The 23,954-nt window shown below is 46.2% G+C and overlaps 1 protein-coding gene across 1 annotated transcript in view; it reads right to left on the bottom strand.

Moving 5' to 3' along the window:
* PEMT (phosphatidylethanolamine N-methyltransferase) overlaps window positions 1-23,954 on the bottom strand; it is an 81,493-nt gene that overhangs the window by 33,491 nt on the left and 24,048 nt on the right. Inside the window, exons 3-4 of the mRNA XM_044304894.1 lie at window positions 19,075-19,190; window positions 3,753-3,898 (exon numbers count right to left, since the gene is read on the bottom strand). Of these exons, the coding sequence (XP_044160829.1) occupies window positions 3,753-3,898; window positions 19,075-19,190 (262 nt within the window). The remainder of the gene's footprint in view (window positions 1-3,752; window positions 3,899-19,074; window positions 19,191-23,954) is intronic.

Here is a 23,954-nt window from a genome sequence, read left to right as displayed (position 1 = left end):
CGCATGCTCAGCCATTTCTGTACCGCCCACACGGAATAGTAGTGCGCATGCTCAGCCATTTCTGTACCGCCCACATAGAATAGTAGTGAGCATGCTCAGACATTTCTGTACCGCCCACATAGAATAGTAGTGAGCTGAGCATGCTCAGCCATTTCTGTACCGCCCACATAGAATAGTAGTGAGCATGCTCAGCCATTTCTGTACCGCCCACACGGAATAGTAGTGCACATGCTCAGCCATTTCTGTACCGCCCACACGGAATAGTAGTGCACATGCTCAGCCATTTCTGTACCGCCCACATAGAATAGTAGTGAGCATGCTCAGCCATTTCTGTACCGCCCACACGGAATAGTGGTGCACATGCTCAGCCATTTCTGTACCGTCCACACAGAATAGTAGTGCACATGCTCAGCCATTTCCGTAACGCCCACACGGAATAGTAGTGCGCATGCTCAGCCATTTCCGTAACGCCCACACGGAATAGTAGTGCGCATGCTCAGCCATTTCCGTAACGCCCACACGGAATAGTGGTGCGCATGCTCAGCCATTTCCGTACCGCCCACACTGAATAGTAGTGCGCATGCTCAGCCATTTCTGTACCGCCCACACGGAATAGTAGTGCGCATGCTCAGCCATTTCTGTACCGCCCACACGGAATAGTAGTGAGCATGCTCAGCCATTTCTGTACCGCCCACACGGAATAGTGGTGCACATGCTCAGCCATTTCTGTACCGTCCACACAGAATAGTAGTGCACATGCTCAGCCATTTCCGTAACGCCCACACGGAATAGTAGTGCGCATGCTCAGCCATTTCCGCAACGCCCACACGGAATAGTAGTGCGCATGCTCAAAATCTTTTCCATGGACCCCCTATTATAGTGATTGAAGGGCTCTAGGTGGTCAGGACCTTTTGATCTAACACAATGTGGCTGGTCACTTCTTAGACTTCACGTAGTTAAAGGGCACCTGTCAGCCGGATCTACCATAATCAACCCAAGCATAATGCCTGTTAGGGTTGACTAGGCTGATTAAAAGGATACTCTTCTTGTAATAATCGGTTGCAGTGTTCCCCAGAACTAATATTTTTTATTCTTTATGCAAATTCTGAATTCTGTGCACCGAGGGGCGGGGCCTACCCATTTAGCGCACCACAGCTTTCCCGTGATGGCCACGCCCCTGAGTAGCGTAAAGAATAAAAAGTATTTTTCCTCCGGAATGCCACAAAAGATTTTCACAAGACAGGTATCATTTTAATCAGCGCAATATCCCTGGTTGAATTGGGTTGATCGGTGCTCTTTGCATTTACAAGGCCCATAGGGGTCGTCACGATTACTGCCGGCAGACCACTGAATAATACACAGATAGACACGGTCACATTTCCAGCTCCATTTCTGCTCTGCCTGTTTGATTTTACTTTTTAGAGCATTTTTTATTTTTTCTGTAAACCTTAACAATATTTGTCAGGTTGTGACATAAATTCCGAAGCTACGTAAGAGGCGGATAATGTCATCTTAACGCCACTTTTAAAAATTCCATTTTTTCCTCCTCCAATACAACCCTGGCCTTATTCACCGCAGCGGACGGTGAAAAACAGGAGGGCAAAAAAATAAATAAAAAAATAATCTCAGTCTGGCTGAGAAAGGTCATTGTGCTCTGCACTGGGCCGGTGACGCAAGCACGCAGATTACAAGAGCCATACCTTGTACTCCTAGCAAGCGTCTGTTTAGGTGAAGCTGTCAGTGCATGCAGCTGCTCTGCAGGACGCCCAGGGCCGCTCACCCGGGGGTTAACCCGGCCGCTCAGATCGCATTCAGCTGGAACCGACTGATACAAACAAGCTGCTGTGACCGGCAAAAAATAAGTGAACCCCTGACGCCTTGTGTGTCCCTATGTTTTGTGTAAATACTAAATCGGGCTGATCCCACGTCGAGGAATTTCAAAAATTCGTACACAAGGGAAATCTCTAACCTCCTGCGGACTAAATGTTTTTGGTTTTTTTAGGAAATAAAAAACTATTTTTTTTCAATACTTGTTTTGTAGTCTATAAGGCAGAATTAAACCCTTTCAGTGCCAAGCCCCTGCAACTGCCCCTCCCCCTATAATGGCTGTAATCTGAAGGGGCGGTGAATCGCACGTTTCGGGATCCCACACACCTGAATGGTAATTTCGGTCGTTTTATTTAGGTCAAGTTTGTATATGGTTGTTGTTATTAATTTCCAAGACAATTTTCTCTTTCCTTCCCCACCTTCCAGGAACCGCAACTTTTTATTTATTTTTTCTGTCGACGTGGCCGTAGGAGGATTATTTTTTTTGCATTTTTTTAATGGCACCGTTTTAATGGGTTATATTATATAATGTATTATTAAAAAAAAAAACATGTAAAAAATGTTTGTTGAGCAGAATGGAAATAAAAAAATAAAAAATAAAACACAATTCCTGCATTGTTTTCTCATTTTCGATTTCACTGCGTACCCTGTGGGATAAATTACGCGATACTGTAAAATATCTGACGCTCTCCTCCCTCTGTCTAACTCAGGCATCCTCAAACTGCGGCCCTCCAGCTGTTGCAAAACTACAACTCCCAGCATGCCCGAACAGCCTACGGCAGGGCATTGTGGGAGTTGTAGTTTTACAACAGCTGGAGGGCCGCATTTTGAGGATGTCTGGTCTAACTGCTCCGATCAGTGGTCACTATTGGCATCTGAGGGGGTTAAAAATCCAGGATCGGAGTTAAAGGGGTTCCCCCAGGATTTACATATTGAGGGTTATCAATCAGCTGTCTAAGGAAGCCACGGCGCTCACCTGAGCTCCGGTAATCGCTGCAGCCTCCTCACGCACAGCGCTGCCCATCGTATAGTGGCTGTGCTTGGTATTGCAGTTCAGCCCCATTCACTTGAATGGGACTGAGCTGCGCATAGGCCCTGTGACCGATGTACGGTGACGTCACTGGCCTAGGAAAATGGCGTAAGCGCTCACTGGCCTCTTCATACAGCTGACTGGTGGGGTACCGGGAGTCGGACCCCCACTGATCTCATACTGATTACCTATCCTGAGAGCAAGCCATCAATATATAAATTCCGGAAGAGCCAATGTAGGCTGGTGCTAGCAGTACACATGTATGGAGCAAGCTGAGCCCGTTACACACGCAAATCGGACGTACATGTATGGCACAATGTGCTAAGGGGTTAAAGGGCATGTATACTTTTGAATGGATGAACAAGCAGACCTTGTTTTCTAATCTCGGCAACCCCTTTTAGCAACTTTGCTAAACAAAATCTCTGATCGTCGAGTGTCTACAGCTCCTAGTCGGACTTATGTGTCTCCATGGGAACAGACTACAAACAAACCGCGATCCTGCAGCCGTACGGCCTCACTTCTTGTGAACCTTATCAGTGTACGTAATTAAAAAGTACGCAGGGGTTGCTGCCTATAACCATGGAGACACATAAGCCTGCAGAGGAACTGCATACACAAAACGGTAGTACATTTTTAGGCCAGTCTTTTTGTTTTGTTCATTTTAACTAGAAATACCACATTTTAAACCTAGTGATAAAGTATGTGCACCCCCGATAGGATGTAACACTGGACTAGGAGAACCGCAGGATCAAACAGCATCTTTCACATCTCAGGAAGCTTCTGCCCCATGTAATGTGTGAAGCAGACAGGCACATACGTCTTCAGACATCACGTGGGGTCTCCTCTATTATGGGGTCTATTAAGTAAGATCTGATTTCAGAAATGAAGAAATTACCGAGATAGGTTCCAGCAAAGCCGAGCGCCAGGAAGCTGGAGACGACGAGCACGGCACCCGACGCCACCAGCGCCACTCCAAGATAATAGAACTCCGGCCTCTTCAGGATCCACCAGTGCGGCTGATGGGACATCGCTTCTGAGAAGCTGCAAATAAATCAGAAAACAGGAGAAAAATGAGGATAAACAGAGCGCGATGGCGACAATCACCCCCCGAAACACGGAGACTCCCAGGTGCTAGAGACAAGAATAACGGAGAGCAAAAAAGAACAAAGTGTGGGGAAGGGGGCATATTATTAAAGGGGGTTATCCAATATCATAAACTGTGCCCCCATGTGTCGGGCCCCTCACAGGGAATATACTTACCCCACTCCCTAGACCGCTCCTGGTCCCGCACCGCCGCTGCTGCTTCTCCCTGTGCGCTGATGAAAACATCCGGTGTCGGGGGAGGTGGGGGGAATGGCAGGTGGGGATAGGGACCAGGAGCGGCGCAGGGAGCGGGGTAAGTATATTCCCTGTGAGGGCCCGGCACATGGGGGGACAGTTTAAGATATTGGATAACCCCTTTAATCGTCCCAAACCTGGAAGACACCCAAATGGTGACCCCCATAATGGAAGACTAAGCTCAGCCCCTGATCGGTAAAACCCCACCCATGAGGAACCATATGTGACCATGCCATTACTACCAAGTACATTCATCCATCTATCCAATATCTATCTCATATCTATCCATCCAATATCTATCTCATATCCATCTATCCGATATCTCATAGATATCTAATATCTATCCCTTCAATATCTGATATCTATCCCTCCAATATCTGATATCTATCCCTCCAATATCTGATATCTATCCCTCCAATATCTGATATCTATCCCTCCCATATCTGATATCTATCCCTCCCATATCTGATATCTATCCCTCCCATATCTGATATCTATCCCTCCCATATCTGATATCTATCCCTCCCATATCTGATATCTATCCCTCCCATATCTGATATCTATCCCTCCCATATCTGATATCTATCCCTCCCATATCTATCCCTCCCATATCTATCCCTCCCATATCTATCCCTCCCATATCTATCCCTCCCATATCTATCCCTCCCATATCTATCCCTCCCATATCTATCCCTCCCATATCTATCCCTCCCATATCTATCCCTCCCATATCTATCCCTCCCATATCTATCCCTCCCATATCTATCCCTCCCATATCTATCCCTCCCATATCTATCCCTCCCATATCTATCCCTCCCATATCTATCCCTCCCATATCTATCCCTCCCATATCTATCCCTCCCATATCTATCCCTCCCATATCTATCCCTCTCATATCTATCCCTCTCATATCTATCCCTCTCATATCTATCCCTCTCATATCTATGAATTGCAGCCAGGCTGTCACAATGGATGGGTCAGCACTCAAATGACAGATTACAGGCTCCCATAAACAGCACCTCAGCTCTTGTATTCTGCGGATGGTGCCTTCAGGGGAAGAACAGGGCCCCAATGCAAAAAACCTCCTGGTTTGGGGCCAAATCTTTTTTCAGGGGTGCCATCATTTACTGTCTGCAGAGGTCCGCACCGCGTGGTAGGTGCGGGTTATGGATTCTCTCCACCCCGGTAATATCTGATTTTTACAATTTCTACCAGGTAACAGATGAATAGCGGTTACAGTCTATAGATAATGTGGAGATGGAGAAGTTTCCACAGATATATCTGTTAGGCTCTGGACAATTTACAGTCACACGCAGTTAATGGGTTTCAGTTTCCACTGGAAATCCATTTAGCGGGAGTGGGATTACTCGGTAATTGTCGTTATTAGGGCCGATCCGGCGCTCTCAGCCTCTTTCCACCATAAACTCCATCCAGTGTTTATATACAGACATTTTTTCCATAAATCTCACGGCTGGACCATATCCAGATCTGCGTCCTCCGAGGTCAATGAGCTCCTGAATTCTGTCCAAGGACTATTCATCTCGTTATCCATGCGGTATGTGAAAGTGGCTTTATTGCGGAAACATCTGATCTTAAAGGGACGGTGCACTCAACATCTGCCTGTCTCCCTGTAACAAATCTGCTGCATGTAAGAGTACGTCCACACACGACGTAGACGCTGCAGATTTTCCATACCAGCAAAGTGGATGAGATTTTTAAAGAAATGTCATTCACAGAAAATCTGCATCGCAAATCGACCTGCAGTATGAACTTAAAATCCTACGTAAAAAAAAAAAAAAAAAAAAAAGATTACTAATGCCAGAGAACATAGGGAAAGGCGCAACTTAACGGCCTCTAGGCTGCCCTTCCCGTTCGATAGGCAAAAATGCTCAAAAATAAGTTAAATAAAAAACACACATTTTTCTGTTGCTGCCTTATTAATCAGACCTGCCATTTGCCGATTGCAGGGTTGTTGTTTTTTTTTTTACGAAAGTTTACGGCTTTACTAACTGCAACCTTATTAGACCCCAGGTAAATGATGACCACTATAGGAGGAGGGAGCGACAGCTCTGGAGACCTGAGTGATGACTCTTCCACTCGCTGCGAGTTTCCGATCACACATAATAATAGTGTACATTACAGATGAGCAAAGTCGGCAAACAAAACATTAAGCCTCATGTGACCTGGCGAGCGAGGAAAATCTGGGGATGCGAGCACACGGACAGACGGAGAAGAAGACCGTCAGCTTTTTTTCTCAGTCGTCTTGGCCTCCCACAAGGGGAACTGGATGACAACCACTAATGGCTTCTGAACCAGGACGAGCAGTGCATGGGACTGCAGAATATTTTTGCATGTTTTTGCTGGCCCAAAAAAACTGTTGGCTGGAGAGCTTGCACTCTAATGTCACAGACAGTCCTATCATGTGGTCACCTGGCCTACAGGACGGAAAGGGTTACTGCACCATGCTTTCAGCTCTGCAGACACAACACAGCTCGCAGGCCTCTTATCTGACACATTACTGCACTTTGTCATCACCTGCGCTGTTTGCTTTCTGCTTGAAGGAACTTCACGTATGGAGGGATGGTGCTGCTTCTGGATCAACCAGAAGATGCCATCTGCTGCATCGGGCAGCGGGGGAGAGCACATGATGGTCCTCGCCCTGCTGGGTGCAGTTGTGCATGAACACCCATTTAAAGGGACAGCACCACCAAAAGCTTCAGTAGTGATTTTTTTTTAGCAACAATTTTAAAGCATTTCTCGTCTTATACTCCAGCCACATCCAGAGCTGCATGCTGAATTCTGCTGGATACCGCTTCCAACCATAGTCCCTGTGTGTTACCCTGACCCTTCCATCACGCTGCAAATCCACCCAGAGAGTACAACTCCCCTTGTGCTAGTGCTACAAACATACTAATGCCATTGAAAATTACAACTCCTATCATGCTGCAAACATACCAATAGCACTGAAAATTACAACTGCCATTGTGCTGCAAACCTGGAGACCTACTGTAAATGTACAACTCCCATCATGCTACAAACATACCGATAGCGCCGACAACGCCCATTGTGCTGCAAACCTGGGGACCTATCGGAAGTGTACAACACCCATCATGCTGCAAACTTAGGAATCTCACTGAACACCAACTCCCATCATGCTACAAACATACCGATAGCCCGAAAATGACAACGCCCATTGTGCTGCAAACCTGGGGACCTATCGGAAGTGTACAACACCCATCACGCTGCAAACTTAGGAAACTCACTGAACACTACACCTCCCATCATGCCGAAAACCTTGGGTCGCTTTGAAGGGTACAATAGGCTGCAAACCCGGGGTCCTCCCTGAGGAGTGCCGCTCCCCTTGCAAACCAGTGAACTCTTTAAAGAGTACAACTTCCATCATAGGGTAAACTTGTGAATCTCTGTGAAGGGTACAAACATCCATCACGCTGCAAACCAGATCTCCCTAAAGAGTACAACTCCCATTGTGCTACAAACTTGGAGATCCGCTAGAAAAATAAAAAATTCAGATGACTCTGCAAACCTGGAGATCTCCCTCGAGAGTACAACTCCCAACATGTGGACAGGGGATAAGTTTACGTCTTTGGATCACCCCTTTAAAAGCTGATCATGCACATCAGATCAGGGGCCCTCATGCCTCGGGGTTCCACAAAGGCTCTGCTATTCTTTGCAGCATTTAGATGCGCTGTAAGAGTTTCATGATCGGAGTCAGGGGGCCCTTCCCCCAATTTTCACTGCGCTCAATGGGGGGAGAGGGGTGACATACCCCCATTTTATAAATATCAATTTTGAGAAAATTCTGCTACTTTTCCCTTTTCCACAGTGAGTGCAAATAACAGTTACAAAGTTACCAGCGGTTAGGTCACATGTCTGACCGAGAGGCGGAGCTAAACCGCAGTCCGTCTCCAAGGGCAGAATTCTGAAAGCAGGAATAGAGAAAAGGACATGAAATAACTCGAAATCAGTAAAAAAACGGTAAAGCAAGCAATTTGCAAAAAAATTCAACTTTTTGCTTAGATTCAAAAGAGAAAAATTCTGTAAAAAGTGGAATGACACTTTAAGGGTGTGTGAATTCTGCCCATACTGAGCCCTTTATTGTGGTCAGACCACGTCATTAAATCTCCCTCTGAGCGCTACCTTGGGTAGGTGACGGTATAACGGCGCTCTTGGGTCCCCTTTAACGCCTGCTGCTTTACTTCCAATTAACGAACTTTAGAAAGTAGCGGGAGGGAATAAGCAGAGATGGCTGCGACTTTATCATCTGCCCGGTCGTGCACATAACTACTGTTTACAGCGCTAATTAATTACTGCAGGAGAAGCATTATAAAGGACAGCCTGGCATTAATCTCGGCTGCGGGATAATTCACCGCTGGCAGTGTCAATGAAATGGAGGAAAACAAACCGCTTGCTGGAAGAGAATCAGACATTAAAAGCCAGATGATTGATTTCTCAGAGATAAACAACACCCGGGCACGTGAATGGGCTAGATACGAGGCAAGAAAACAACACGAATCTGCCGCCCAGAAGATGCCAGCGCCAGGGACGTCTCTGTGAGGACACAGCAGGCATGGAGGTCACACTAATACCGCCATACAGCATTGCACCCTGTATTAAAGGGGAGGCTCCAATGAGGTGACCGCATGGGCTCACCAGGATCCAAAACCATTTTCCCTTCAACTGACAAAGACAACAGCGTCATCAAAAAAGCCACAAGTCACACATCATATATGGACAAGCAGAAGGACCCGGCTTCGCACGGGTATATTTCATTTAATGTTGGTGTGTGAGGTTAAAAGATATACACAGTGTTCTCCATACAGTGACCTCTACAGCATCCTGCCCCTTTAACAGTGACTTCCACAGTACCCCGCTGCCTTAACAGTGACCTCCACATCAGCCGCCCCTTTAACAGTGACCTCCACAGTACCCCGCTGCCTTAACAGTGACCTCCACATCAGCCGCCCCTTTAACAGTGACTTCCACAGTACCCCGCTGCCTTAACAGTGACCTCCACATCAGCCGCCCCTTTAACAGTGACCTCCACAGTACCCCGCTGCCTTAACAGTGACCTCCACATCAGCCGCCCCTTTAATAGTCGTCTCCACAGTCCCCTGCCTCCTTAACAGTGACCTCCACAGTGACCGACCCTTTATCAGTAACCTCCACAGCGGTCTGCCCCCTTAACAGTAACATACACAGAGCCTGCCCCTTTATTAGTGACCTCCACAGAGGCTGCCCCTTTATTAATTAGTGACCTCCACAGTACCCAGTCTCCTTAAAAGTGATTTCCACAATAACTTGCCCCCTTAACAGTGACCTGCACAGCAACTGCCCCTTTAATAGTGACCTGCACAGTCCCCCATCCCCTTAACAGTAACCTCCACAGCGTCCGCCCCTTTAACAGTGACCTCCACAGCAGCCACCCCTTTAACAGTGACCTCCACAGTTCCCAAACCTTTAATCAGTGACCTCCACAGCGGTCTGCCCCCTTAACAGTAACATACACAGAACCCGCCCCTTTAACAGTGACCTCTACAGCACCCTGCCCCTTAACACTGACCTCCATAGTGGACCGTCCACTTAAAGGGACTCTGTCACCACTTTCTAACCCCCACTTTTAAAACTATAGTTCTGTCCATGGAGCCCCTGTGATTTCAATGGTGTTGTTATATGCGAAATCCGCAGGCTCGTTTTGATAAAAAAAAACTTTTATCTAACCTGTCAATCATGTGGATAAGGTGCCCAGGGCGTTTCTCCTGGTCTGAACATGCCGCCGCCGCCGTTGGTGCCCAGCTCCTCCTTTGCCTTGAATTAGCGCCGCCTGAATGTGAAGAAATACGCCTCCGGCTCTCCCTCAGTCCCCCCTCCTTTTCTAAGATCCCGCGCGTGCGGCAGTGTTCGCGTTATCGGGAGGTTGAGCGAAGTGCGCATGCGCACTTCGCTCAATGAGGCTGAATCGAAAAGTCTGCACGGGCGCATCAGGCACAGGCCTGTGTGCACGCGCGAAATTTTAGAAAAGGAGGGGGGACTGAGGGAGAGCCGAAGGCGTATTTCTTCACATTCAGGCGGCGCTGAAAGGATCAGAGGAGGAGCTGGGCACCAACGGCGGCGGCATGTTCAGACCGGGAGAAACGCCCTGGGCACCTTATCCACATGATTGACAGGTTAGATAAAAGTTTTTTTTATCAAAACGAGCCTGCGGATTTCGCATATAACAACACCATTGTAATCACAGGGGCTCCATGGACAGAACTATAGTTTTAAAAGTGGGGGTTAGAAAGTGGTGACAGAGTCCCTTTAAGGCTACATGCACACAACCATATGTGTTTTGCGGTCCGCAAAAAAAACTAAAAAAATAAAAACACAACAACAACGGATGACGTCCGTCCGGCATCCTTTTTTTCTGGATCCATTGTAACAATTCCTATCCTTGTCCGCAAAACAGACAAGAATAGGACATGTTCAATTTTTTGTTGCAGGGCTACGGAACGGAGCAAAGGATGCGGACAGCACACGTTAAGTGAATGGGTCTGCACCCGAGCCGCAAAAACTGCGGCTCGGTTGCAGAACCAAACCACGTTCGTGTGCCTGTAGGCTGTGACCTCCACCATTCCCTGCCCCTTAACAGAGACCTTAATGCACCTGCCCTTTTAACAGTGACTGGCACAGTATCCCGTTGCCTTAACAGTGACCCCCACAGTGGCTGCCCCTTTAATACTTACCTCCACAGTCCCCTGCCCCCCTAACAGTAACCTTTACAGTGCCTGCCCCTTTAACAGTGACCTCCACAGCACTCTGACCCTTAACACTGACCTCCATAGTGGACCGTCCCCTTAACTGTGACCTCCACAGCAGCCTGCCCCCTTAACTGTGACCTCCACAGCACTCCGCTCCCTTAACAGTGTCATCCACAGCGCCCTGCCCCTTTAAAGGTGATCTACAGCAGTGAAAAATGGCTGGGTTGTTATGGAAACCTGGTGTAAAACTGTGTGTATGTGGAGACTAAGGGCCTACGAGCTTCTATTGGTTGATAAGGGTCATGTGACAGTGTGTATGGCAGTTGGGATATGAGTGAAAGACCTGCAGGCTTCTATTGGCTAATGCAGGTCATGTGATGGTGCCATACTTGCCAATTTTGGGGGGAAATCTCAGGAACAGTACGTCCTAGAGTGCTGAGACCCCGTCTAAAACCTTCCCGGACACCAGATGTACCTGTGTGCCAAATTTGGTGCAAATCAGTCTAGTCGTTTGGTCGTGCATAAAGAACAGACAGACAGAAACTCATTTTTATATATATACTAGCTGAAGGACCCGGTTTCGCACGGGTATATTTCATTTAAGGTTTCTGTGTGTCGTTAAAAGATAGATAGACAGTATTTACCATAACAGTGACCTGCACAGTACCCCGCCACCTTAACAGTGACCTCCACAGTCCCCCACCCCTTAACACTGCCCCACCACAGTGCCCTTTAATATAGAAGCTCAACAGCAGCCCGCAGCTTTAACAGCGAGTTTCACAGCACTCTACTCTCTTGACAGTGACCTCCTCAGGGGCCCCCCCTTAACAGTGACCTTACAGTACCCTGCTGCCTTAACAGTGACATCCACAGCAGTTGCCCCTTTAATAGTGGGCCATGCCCCCTTAACAGTGACCTCCAAAGCATCCACCCCTTTAACAACGACCTCCACAGCGCCCTGCCCTTTTAATGCTAGGGCTACACGACGACATGTGTCGTGCGACATTTTGTCTCAACATTTTTTATAATGATAGGCTATGGTGTCGCACTGCGACATGTGACATGCTGTGACTGCGACAAGATAGCCGCAAAAAATCCATCCAAGATGGATGCATGTAGCAGCGTAGTTGTGCCCTATGTGTAGCCCTAGTCTAAAGCTGACCTACAGCAGTGAGGAAAATGGCTGTGTTGTTATGGAAACCTGGAGTAAAACTGTGTGTATGTGGAGACTAAGGTCTGCGAGCTTCTATTGGCTGATATGGTACATGTGACCGTGTGTATGGCAGATGGGATTTGAAGAGAGAGACATGCAGGCTTGTATTAGCTAATGCGGGTCATTTTTTGGGAATCTCTCAGGAACGGTACGTACTAGAGAGCTGAGACCCGGTCCCGGACACCCGATTTAGCTGTGTGACAAATTTAGTGAAGATCGGTTCAGTCGTTTGGTTGCGCATAAAAAACAGAGCCATCCGGACAGAGATATATATATTTTATTAGCAAAAGGACCTGGCTTCATACAGGTATATTTCATCTATTTCATTTCACGTTTCCGTGTGTCCTAATAAGATATCAACAGTATCCCCCATAACTGTGACCTCTACAGTACCCGCCCCTTTAAAAATGACCCCCACAGTGCCTGCCCCTTTAACAGTGAACACCACAATGCCCTCCCCTGTTACAGTAACCTCCACAGTGCCCGCCCCTTTAACACTGACCAACACAGTGACCGCCCCTTTAACAGTGAACTCCACAGCGGCCGTCCGTTTAATAGTGGCCCCTTCCCTCCATGCATGTAGAAGTGTAGTTGTGCCGTCATACGTCATATGACTGAATATTTAAGGATCTGCGAACTGCTAAAACCTGTGATCAGTTGTTACGGCAACCTGGAGTAGGACCTGCGAGCTTCTATTGGTTAATAAGGAACATGTGACCGTGTAAATGGCAGTTCAGATTTATATAAAAGGCTTGCAGGCTTGTATTGGCTAATGCAAATAATTTTTTGGGACTATCTCAGGAACGATAAGTCCTAGAGAGCCGAGAGCTGGTCTAAAACCTTCCCGGATACCTGATGTACCTGTGTGCCACATTTGGTGAAGATCGGTCCAGTCGTTTGGTCGCGCATAAAGAACGTCCGTCCAGACAGACATTCATATATATTATATATATATATATATATATATATATATATATATATATATATATATATATATATATAAATAAATAATGAGAGAGAGATAAGACCCATGGCTGTGGTTCTCCTGATTAAAACGCTGTTTTTCTATTGTGGATCCGAGGCTCGGTTCCCGAGTTATGATACGTTATCTTAATATGCAAATTAGGCTTTTGGTGCAATAAAGGCGTCACCCAAGCTCCGCTCCTTTCTGTGGCCAGACCCTCCCTGGCTGCTTTGATTAACAGGACCAGGAATTGGTAAAGCAGCGATGGAGGGGCTATCCACAGAAAGAGCAATGGTGACGCCCTCTTTGCACCAAAGGCCTAATTTGCATATTAAGAAAAATTATCATAAATGGGAACGAAGTCTGAGATCGACAAAAACAAACAAACGGCAGTTTAATCAGGTGACGCACAGTTATGTGTCTATGCAAACAGCTGGATGGGAGGTTGCTGGTGACAGATGCCTTTAGTACATAAATTGTGTTACACCAGAGTTACATCCTGTATTATACTCCAGAGCTGCACTCACTATTCTGCTGGTGCAGTCACTGTGTACATACATTACTTATCCTGTACTGATCCTGAGTTACATCCTGTATTATACTCCAGAGCTGCACTCACTATTCTGCTGGTGCAGTCACTGTGTACATACATTACTTATCCTGTACTGATCCTGAGTTACATCCTGTATTATACCCCAGAGCTGCACTCAGTATTCTGCTGGTGGAGTCACTGTGTACATACATTACTTATCCTGTACTGATCCTGAGTTACATCCTGTATTATACTCCAGAGCTGCACTCACTATTCTGCAGGTGCAGTCACTGTGTACATACATTACATTACTTATCCTGTCCTGATCCTGAGTTACATCCTGTATTATACTCCAGAGCTGCACTCACTATTCTGCTGGTGGAGTCACTGTGTACATACATTACATTACTTATCCTGTACTGATCCTGAGTTACATCCTGTATTATACTCCAGAGCTGCACTCACTATTCTGCTGGTGCAGTCACTGTGTACATACATTACTTATCCTGTACTGATCCTGAGGCACATCCTGTATTATACTCCAGAGCTGCACTCACTATTCTGCTGGTGCAGTCACTGTGTACATACATTACATTACTTATCCTGTACTGATCCTGAGTTACATCCTGTATTATACTCCAGAGCTGCACTCACTATTCTGCTGGCTGTTATTGGAAACAGTCAATAAGCTTGCTATCATACATGCCTGTAAGACATTAGCCGAGTTCCTACTATACATGGCACGTTCATTTTTTCCCTACATCACATGACATGTACATAGGACATTTCCCAAAATGCATGGGAGATTTCAACTCTGAATCTTGCAGAATGGTTAATGCATTATGTAGATTAGAAGAGGAGCCCAGTTTTACTATTGGGGTCTCTCTGGGCTCTCTAGCGCCCTCTAGAGTGCTAGTTCTTCAGACCTTGCTCCCTTAGTAAAGGATCCGTTCGGCGCAGGTAATTCATACTTTTGGAGAAGCAGAACCTGCTGAGCTCGACACCATCTGCTTCTTGGCACATGGCAGTCGGTCTCAGACAATACTCCGCAGGATTTATTTCCGTGTGGGTCACATATGACATGTATAACACGGCTCGGAAACAGGAGAGAGCAAACAGTCGGCATCTGCCCAGAAACGCTGCGCTCCTGCATCGGCTGTAATTAAATACTCGTTTAACCTAATTACCTAATTTTACACAACAGGGGCCCGGTACATCCACGGAGATTGAGCGCGCGCCTTTTGATTTTCTATATTAATCCAGAAAGTAAAATTAACAATGAAGAAAAAAAAAATAATGACGAGCGAGACAACGACGGCGAGACGCCTGAATATCGCGGGCTCCGTAATTATATAAAATGGAGCTTTATAAAAATAAAGACCGGGGCTGAACACAAAGCTGCTGATGACAATGTCTGCGGGATGCAGGAAAGACGTGTTCATCAGCTGAGTCACAAGCAAGCAAGGAAGGTTGGACGGCAACAGGAGAACTACAAGTATCAGCATCTCTTCTATATGAAGTACCATGGCCAGACTTTTAGATTGATGACCTATGCTCAGGATAAGTCATCAATATCAGATTGGTCTGGGTCCGACTCCCGCCATCCTGGCGAGCAGCTGTTTGGGCACTCGGGGCCCTTGACGTCACATTCATTGGTCATGTGGCCTAGGCGTAGCTCAATCCCATTCAACTGAATGTGGCTGAGCTGCAATACCAAGCACAGTCAATGGGTGGCGCTGTGCTTGGTAAGCTTCGAAGAGGACGCAACACTCAACGGAGCGCTGCTGCCTCCTCAAGCAGCTTTGGATAAACCCTTTAAAGGAGGTTTTCTGAGGTTCCGATATCGATGCCCTATCCTCAGGATAGTCTGACACCTGGCACCCCTGCTGATCTATTATTAATGACACTACCCTGAGGATAGGGCATCGATAGCATAATCTCAGAAAACCTCTTCAAAGGCTTTATCCAAAGCAACTAAAATAAAAAAAACATAAAAAATATCCTATTGTTTTTTGCCTACAGCATCTATAAAAACCTATAGGTTTCCAAGGTAACAGACAACAAGTGAGCTGAGTGTAGTCAGATCAGTCAGTCCTACTCCCTGTGATTGGTCCCCTAACTCCTATTACCTTGAATTCGTTAGGTTAGCAAGATTGAAGGCATGTAGACTGCAAGATCCGACTACGCAGGGTTTGTCTGTTACCATGGAAATAGATCGGCCTTTATATGAAAACAAATGGCATTTTAGTGGTTCCATCCCCTTTAATTCCTTGTAATGTAGTTGGTTAGAGGTACCTGATACCTGGCCGCATTCCTGAAGTATGAAGTAAATGTACATGCGTACTGACCTTTAGGTGGGGCTAGGAGACTAAAAAAACATCCAGATATGTAACAAAAAGCTCAGCTCCATTGAGGGCATCATCAGGGTAAGATGTCTTGTTACCATCACCCAACGCTTGTGTTGGGTGCTGGTCAATGGGAGCTCGCTCATTTGTTCATGGCTTTTGGTACCTTGGAACCGAACCAGAGTTCGGGAAATGTTTTTTTACAGTAGAAATTGATTTATGAAGTTATTATGTTAAGTCTCGCGAGACTTCGTGAAGTAATAACTTCGGCTCATCGGAGCCAATACATTCTAATACTGTACGGAGCTCCTGCTCCGTACAGTATTAGAATAAAGTTTTATGTGAATCGACTTCGGATGTTTCATCCGAAGTCGATTCGCTCATCCCTATTAATATGATAAAAACCCTTGTAATACTGCCCCTATGTACAAGAACATAATTACTATAATACTGCTCCCTATGTACAAGAATATAACTACTATAATACTGCTCCTATGTACAAGAATATAACTACTATAATACTGCTCCTATGTACAAGAATATAATTACTATAATACTGCCTCCTATGTATAAGAATATAATTACTATAATACTGCCTCCTATGTATAAGAATATACCTACTATAATACTGCTCCTATGTACAAGAATATAACTACTATAATACTGCCTCCTATGTACAAGAATATAACTACTATAATACTGCTCCTATGTACAAGAATATAACTACTATAATACTGCCTCCTATGTACAAGAATATAACTACTATAATACTGCCTCCTATGTACAAGAATATAACTACTATAATACTGCCTCCTATGTACAAGAATATAACTACTATAATACTGCTCGTATGTACAAGAATATAACTACTATAATACTGCTCCTATGTACAATAATATAACTACTATAATACTGTCTCCTATGTACAGGAATATAACTATTATAATACTGCCTCCTATGTACAGGAATATAACTACTATAATACTACCCCTATGTACAAGAATATAACTACTATAATACTACCCCTATGTACAAGAATATAACTACTATAATACTGCTCCTATGTACAAGAATATAACTACTATAATACTGCTCCTATGTACAAGAATATAACTACTATAATACAGCTCCTATGTACAGGAATATAACTACTATAATACTGCTCCTATGTACAAGAATATAACTACTATAATACTGCTTCTATGTACAAGAGTATAACTACTATAATACTGCCCCTATGTACAAGAATATAACTACTATAATACTGCTCCTATGTACAGGAATATCACTACTATAATACTGCTCCTATGTACAAGTATTTGCTGTTCTGGCTGGTTATTCAGCAGCTTCTTCTCCCTTGCACTTGCTCCTGGGCAGTTTTCTCAGATCTCGTATTCACTGAGGTGAGCAAACACCGTTCAGCACGTCGACAACTGATAGGACGAACGCAAGATACAAAAATCACTAATCAAAGACAAGGCCGAGTTGCGACAACAAGGTCAATGAGAAGCAATGAGAAGTGCACCCAGGTAACAGCAGGCTGATAATGCAAAGAAGACATGCCGGTCATAGTAACACCGGTATTACGTAGTATTATAACCTTTGTCTTCAGTGCTTGAGCAAATTGCTGGTCATGCCCGGGCCCCGTAGCCCTGCACTATGTGTAGGTTATACATATATAAGGGAAGTATATCTATATGGCGATTCATCCATAAAGAGGAGTTCCTTTAATCAGATATCCAAAAACCCGCAAAGCCCAATAATGTGGCACAGAACATGCATATAATAGCGCCACCTAACATGCACATAGGGCCTAACGAGACCTTGATCCCATGGGAGAATAGTTCTCTAGGGCTCATATACACGACCGTATGGTCGCCGTGCCCATGTTTCGGTCCGCAATACACGGGCATCAGCTGTGTGAACTCCGTGTTGCGGATACCCTTTGACCTGAAAGCCCATCTAAGCGCTTCCAAGTGTTTCCGTGGGCTTTCAGGTCGGCGCCTCTGCACAGATAAGAAATGTCCTATCATTTGCCCTACTTTGAGGATCGCGGCCCCGTTCAAGTCAATGGGTCTGCATCTGCAACACAGCGTTCACATGGCCGATGCCCGTGTATTGGGACACAGGCATGGCGACCATAAAATCATGTGAATGAGCCCTAACACCATCACCTCTGGAGCAGAAGATGATGTTCAGAGATCCTGAGCCATCTTCATCATCTCAGGTGTGCACTGCTAGGCGGCATACTATGCAAAAGGTGCAAAAACATTTATTATGTGTTTTAGACACTTTTTGCTCCGTAAGAGTCAAGCAGGAGTGGTTTATTTCAAGGGAGTATGGCTTAAAGGAAAGGGAAGGTCATGGCTTTACATGCCATGTGTGCAAAAATTTGGCTGCACAGTAAGGCAAACAATAGGCGGTGTAAAGGGGCAGATTTACTAATCCCGACTTACATGTAGTCAGTCTGAAAATGTGCCATATTTATCACTGGGGTGCACTCTGGATGATAAATCTGGTGCATTTTTAGACACCTTTATCTAACTTCACATCACCCATGGGTTGGCTTATTTTTACAATAGTGTTCAAATAATACAGCCACACTGTGACAGTATAATACCGCTGCTTACTCTCATTACCTAAGACCAAGGCAGCTCCTTCAGATGATGTTAAGAACACAAGGCTGGTCCTCCAGAAGAGGTTGAGAACACAAGACCGGGGCAGGTCCTCCAGAACAGGTTGAGAACACAAGGTCGGGGCAGGTCCTCCAGAACAGGTTGAGAACACAAGGTCGGGGCAGGTCCTCCAGAACAGGTTGAGAACACAAGGTCGGGGCAGGTCCTCCAGAACAGGTTGAGAACACAAGGTCGGGGCAGGTCCTCCAGAACAGGTTGAGAACACAAGGTCGGGGCAGGTCCTCCAGAACAGGTTGAGAACACAAGGTCGGGGCAGGTCCTCCAGAAGATGTACAGAATGAGTCATGGGTCATGAAGATTGGATGATGGAGACCCCTAGTGAAGTGAAGGCCCCAGAGAGTTTACCCACTTTGCCCTATGCACTGACTTACCAGTGGCTCCTGAAGATGGCCAGAAATATAAGTACAGCCCCCAAGATGTAGCATGCCACGTACGGGGATCCAAAAGTCCTGGAGAGCGTTCGTGTGCGGTACTCCCATCTCGCCACCTGTGGGGAAAACCAAAGTTACTCTAGGGAAGCATAGAACGGGTCGCACAACAAGGTCCTACAGAGTAAGGGGATCCGTTATTAATTAAAAGTGGACGGCCCCTTTAAGCTACCCATACACATCAGATAGTATTGCCTGAATTGAACCGTTGGCTTAATGTAACTGGAGCGGCAGCCTTCTAGTCCTATGCAACTGTATCTCCTGCCTCTGGTTTTACATCTCCACTTTGCCTCGTTTTATGTACACAGCCAGGCGATTACGCTATTTTTGAGGTATCTAACTGGGACAGGCCGCATTTCCTTAGCTACAAGCTGTTTTTGTTTATTAGCTCAGCCTGAGGTATCCAAGCAGATGCCGCAGAGCCTATCGAGAAGGCCGGGCGCCGGCTGCGTCACTCCAGAGTTCCTCTGCACTGTCCCATAGAAAAGAGGACAAAGCGGCTAATGACCTGAAATGGGACAATGACCATTTACAGTAAGTAAAAAATATATAAAAAAATACCCATAACTGAGAACAAACAATCCGGGCAGGAGATAGGAGCTCGGTGTGGCCAGAGGCCGGCGCACCGTGACGTTAGGACATACAACTCCCAAACTTAACCCCCCCTAATAATGTAACAGAGGCATAAACAGCGCCTGTCTCTAAGTGAGCGAGCACGGATCTGGCAGACGGATGTTATGACAAGCCGCTTGGTAACGTGACAAAGCGCCAATGTGGACTGAGGGTGGCACGGAGCTCGTCCGAGGGCTGTGGACAGAGGCCTCGGGCAGTCTCGTGCCCAATATGAAAACCTCTGCAACTTTCCAATAGTCTCTATGTGTTTGTTACTCACCATATTTAAGATCTCTGCTTGCTGTTAGAACAGCGAACGCTCTGGTTTATGTGCGTGTGGCTGAAAAACGCATCCAGGTCTAAGGGCATGTTCAGACAACGCTGATTGATCCGACGGCAATTTGTATTAAAAAAATAAAATAAAATAAATCAGCAGCGGAAATCGGAGGCTGACCTTTTGGATTTCTGATGTGAATGCCCCACCGCCGTGCCCACGTGAAGTTCCAACCGGAGGAGTTTTTTGGGCAGATTTCACCCGGGTTTTGATGCAGTCAACGGGCCGAAATCTGCATGCATTCTCCAATAGGATATGCCCTAATATTTAACCTAGCTGAGGGTTTGTTACAATTGTATCTGGACAATCCTATGTGAACAGAATGGATTCCAAGCTGATACATTGTAACAAACTAACAGGAGGGCAGAGAGAGGTGTCTAGCTCACAGAAGGCAAGCATCCACAAAACTATAATCACCCCTTAGAGACATGGACTGTACCCCAAGCTGATGCACAACTACAACTCCCAGCATGCCCCGATAGTAGTGGTACAACAGCTGGAGAACCACAGGCTGAAAACCCATGAACTTAGACCGATTCATTGTAGCAAAAACCTCTGCAGGAGGACCAGGTCAGGATGAGTTTTCAGTCCTTTCCTATCAACGACAATTTTGTGTCCGCTCACTGACAGCAAGCAGAGATCTTGGTGAAACAAAGTGTATCAGAATGATGCAGAGTAGAATATCTCAAGCAGGAATCCCAGTTATACCAGTCACACAGGTCGGGTGCGAAGTGGGCAGCATGCAGCCCCACGAGGCAGGCGCACGGGGGGCCCTCTCCTCATATAGGGGTTAGTGTAGATCTTCCCGGAATTTCTTTCCATGTGATATATGAAGAAGATGAAGTAATGATTCAGAGGGGTGCAAATGGAACGATTCCCAGAAATACCGTTCATTGGAGGGGCGTCAGAGGTCTTGCAAAGACCCCTTCAATCTATTCTATTTCTGCTTAAACATGAAGGCGTAAGCATGCATTTTGCCCATCAGAAGCCTAGGAAAGCTGGGTGACAACCCTTCTGGGCGCTCTGGTGGAGTTCAAGGGTAGAACTACCTTTCCAAGCACAGGTCCTACACAGACCTAGTGTAGTCTGATCTTGTGTTACCTTCCTCAACCTCCTGGGACGTCAGAGAGAAGTTAGTAGCACACAATAGCGGGATCAGACTACACGGGGACTTTGTAGTCTGTAACCATGGAGACACACAAGAAAAAATTGTGGATTTTCACACACAACTATTTGTTTAATTTTTTTATTGCTGAAGAATTAAAGCAATAAAAGTTTGGCTGCCAAAGTCCACACACCCTTCAACATCACAGTCAGCGCGGGGAACACCAGGTGTCATGGCAGATATGAGCTTCCCGACACGGCGTGTACTGAGGGTATTACCCAACGATGAGTGTCAGCTGTCCGTGTCCCTGAGTCTGGTAGGAAACACCAGCTGCACCAGATTTCAGCGCACGTCATTTCTGTCCCAGACCGGTCAGGGGCAGGGTCACATATGTCTTTCACGTGTCTTAGTGCACCCTGTGTAATATGAGAGTCAACCGCCACAGGCCTCACTGTCTAACCCTACAGCATGCAACGTATTAATGAATCACTAGGGTACTTTCTCCTATAATAAATGATTGAAAGTGTTTGTAAAGGAAATGTTCTTAATAATCTGAGCTCCAGATCCCCTGCACAAACCCAGACGTAAATGACAAAATCCTGTCTACCTGCGGCCACCACTAGGGGGAGCTCAAATGCAATACATAAAATAGTGGGCGGCAAGCCTAGTGGGTTAGACGAGCAGCACGTCCCTATGAAATTCAATAGGGAAACGTAATCATGCCATTGTTGCACGTAATTGCAGTCATGCAGATTAACGGACTCGTTTTTTTGCAGATTGGACGCAATCTCGGGATCTTCATCCATTTTGGCCAGCTCAAGCTGCACAGGGCATTAGTACGAGCGAATGTCACTGGTCAAACAGCAGTCATTGCCCATGTCTCTACGTAATCTGATTACATTCCGTACAATATTCCAGCTGCATCAGTCACGCGCCGGTAACGCATACTCACCGACGCACATCTCACACGGCCATGCGGTCATCTCAACATCCAGGACGCTGCAGACATAGCCTAAAACATGGTCTCGTGGAAGATTCTAATCCTGGGGCACGCGTGCCTCTGTCCGTGGCTGACCGTATCTGGTATGCGGCTGGGACTGCCAAGGCCTGATGGTGGAGGAGCTGGAGCCGCGGTCAGGGTGATGCGAGCATAGCACAACAGGAACAGAAGGATGAGCGACTAAGATTCATGGGGTTGTCCCACGAAAAACAAACACATTCTACAGATGTCAAACCAGCACCCGGCTCTGAACACTGCATGTAATTAAAAAGTTAGTATAGCCACTGAGCTATTCAATGAAATGTATCTGTAGAGCGCCGTTTGTTTTTTCTTATTTCTTTGTCCGCCTTTCAGGGGTGGCCGCACATGCTCAGTTTCATCCTTCAAGTACCTCCTTTGCTAGAATAGGGAGAGAGCTGATGCAGAAATGACACGCCCATGAGCAGCAGAAATGACACCCCCCCTGAGCAGCAGCAGAAAGGACACGCCCCCTGAGCTGCCAGCTTGAGAGCAATTAGAGCAAAGAATGGGGAGATCTACGGATCCACGCGAGGTACAGGACTGGTTCTAGCTTTTATTTTATTTTAATTATTGTGTACATGATGTCCGGTTTTCATCTTTTAAATTAATCAGGAGAGAACCCATATACAGATTGTACTGTTACTGATGGGTGTGCAGCTGGAGCTGTGGGTCAATTAAAGGGGGTCCTGGTCCAAATCATGTAGCACTTGCAGCTGATGGCCGGTACTGATCACCAGTTGCATTAGCGGAATTATATGAACTAGTTTTATACACAGATCAAAATGTTCCCGTGGAAACAATGCATCCAAATAATTGAAAAACTGGCATTTATCGAATTACAAAGCCCCCGGCTCAACCCCGTAAACATCGCAGGAGACATCCTGACTTAATAGCTTTCTGGGAACCTTAGTAAAAGTGCAGGTTCGTAATGTGATCAGCGTCGGGTGAACTAGTGACCGGGGCCGCAGCGCAAGTTCACCGTGTCATAGGTGGCCGGTCCTACCAGAGGGTGTGCAAATATCCGGAATCTGTTGGGTTTTTAGAAAACCGATCGAGGAGCGATGAATTCTTCACGTGATGAAAAGAACAGAAGCCGCAAATTAATTTGTCCGAGCGTATGGTAATTATAAAAAAATAAATAAAAAATCCATAATGAGTTTATTTTAATCTGTTCTCTGCCATGAAGGGAGCGGTGCCGGGACTGATGAGATAATGACATGCGCTGTACATCACCCGCACTCTCGTTACCCGGGCTCTAATTGGCCGCTCAGGCGATGTCTGACCTCCTGTTGCTCACCTGTAATTGAGCGGGGCCGCGTACTCTTCCTAGTGAGCGGTACAAACATGTAGTTCTAATGTTTAATTGGTTCCTATCACTTAGATACAAGTTCGCGAAACAAACCCGCCAGTAATGTGTGCGAGCGCTGATAAATGGTTGCAGAGCAAACCCAAGAGCCTCGCTCTTCTGTACGGACAACGGCCATGTGCATCCTGCAATATTCCGCAGGCCCCTTTGTCAGAATGACTATTCTTGCCTGCAAAACGTGTTTTATTCTTCCGCAGGACGGACGTGTGGACATACAGATGCGGGAAGCAGACGTTGTGATGTACCCACTGAAATGAACAGGCCCGCATCCAATGCGAGGTGGAAAATAAATATGGTCGTGTGCATGAGGCCGAGGAGTCAGATGGCTGCTGCTGTGTAGTCTGGACCGCCCCCTCACACCTACTGTAAGGCAGAAAAGGGGCGG

The sequence above is a fragment of the Bufo gargarizans genome, chromosome 8 (genome assembly GCF_014858855.1).
Source record: "Bufo gargarizans isolate SCDJY-AF-19 chromosome 8, ASM1485885v1, whole genome shotgun sequence".
Classification (NCBI taxonomy): domain Eukaryota; kingdom Metazoa; phylum Chordata; class Amphibia; order Anura; family Bufonidae; genus Bufo; species Bufo gargarizans.
Note: the sequence above shows the minus strand (reverse complement) of the source record. Positions and strands in the feature narration are given on the sequence as shown.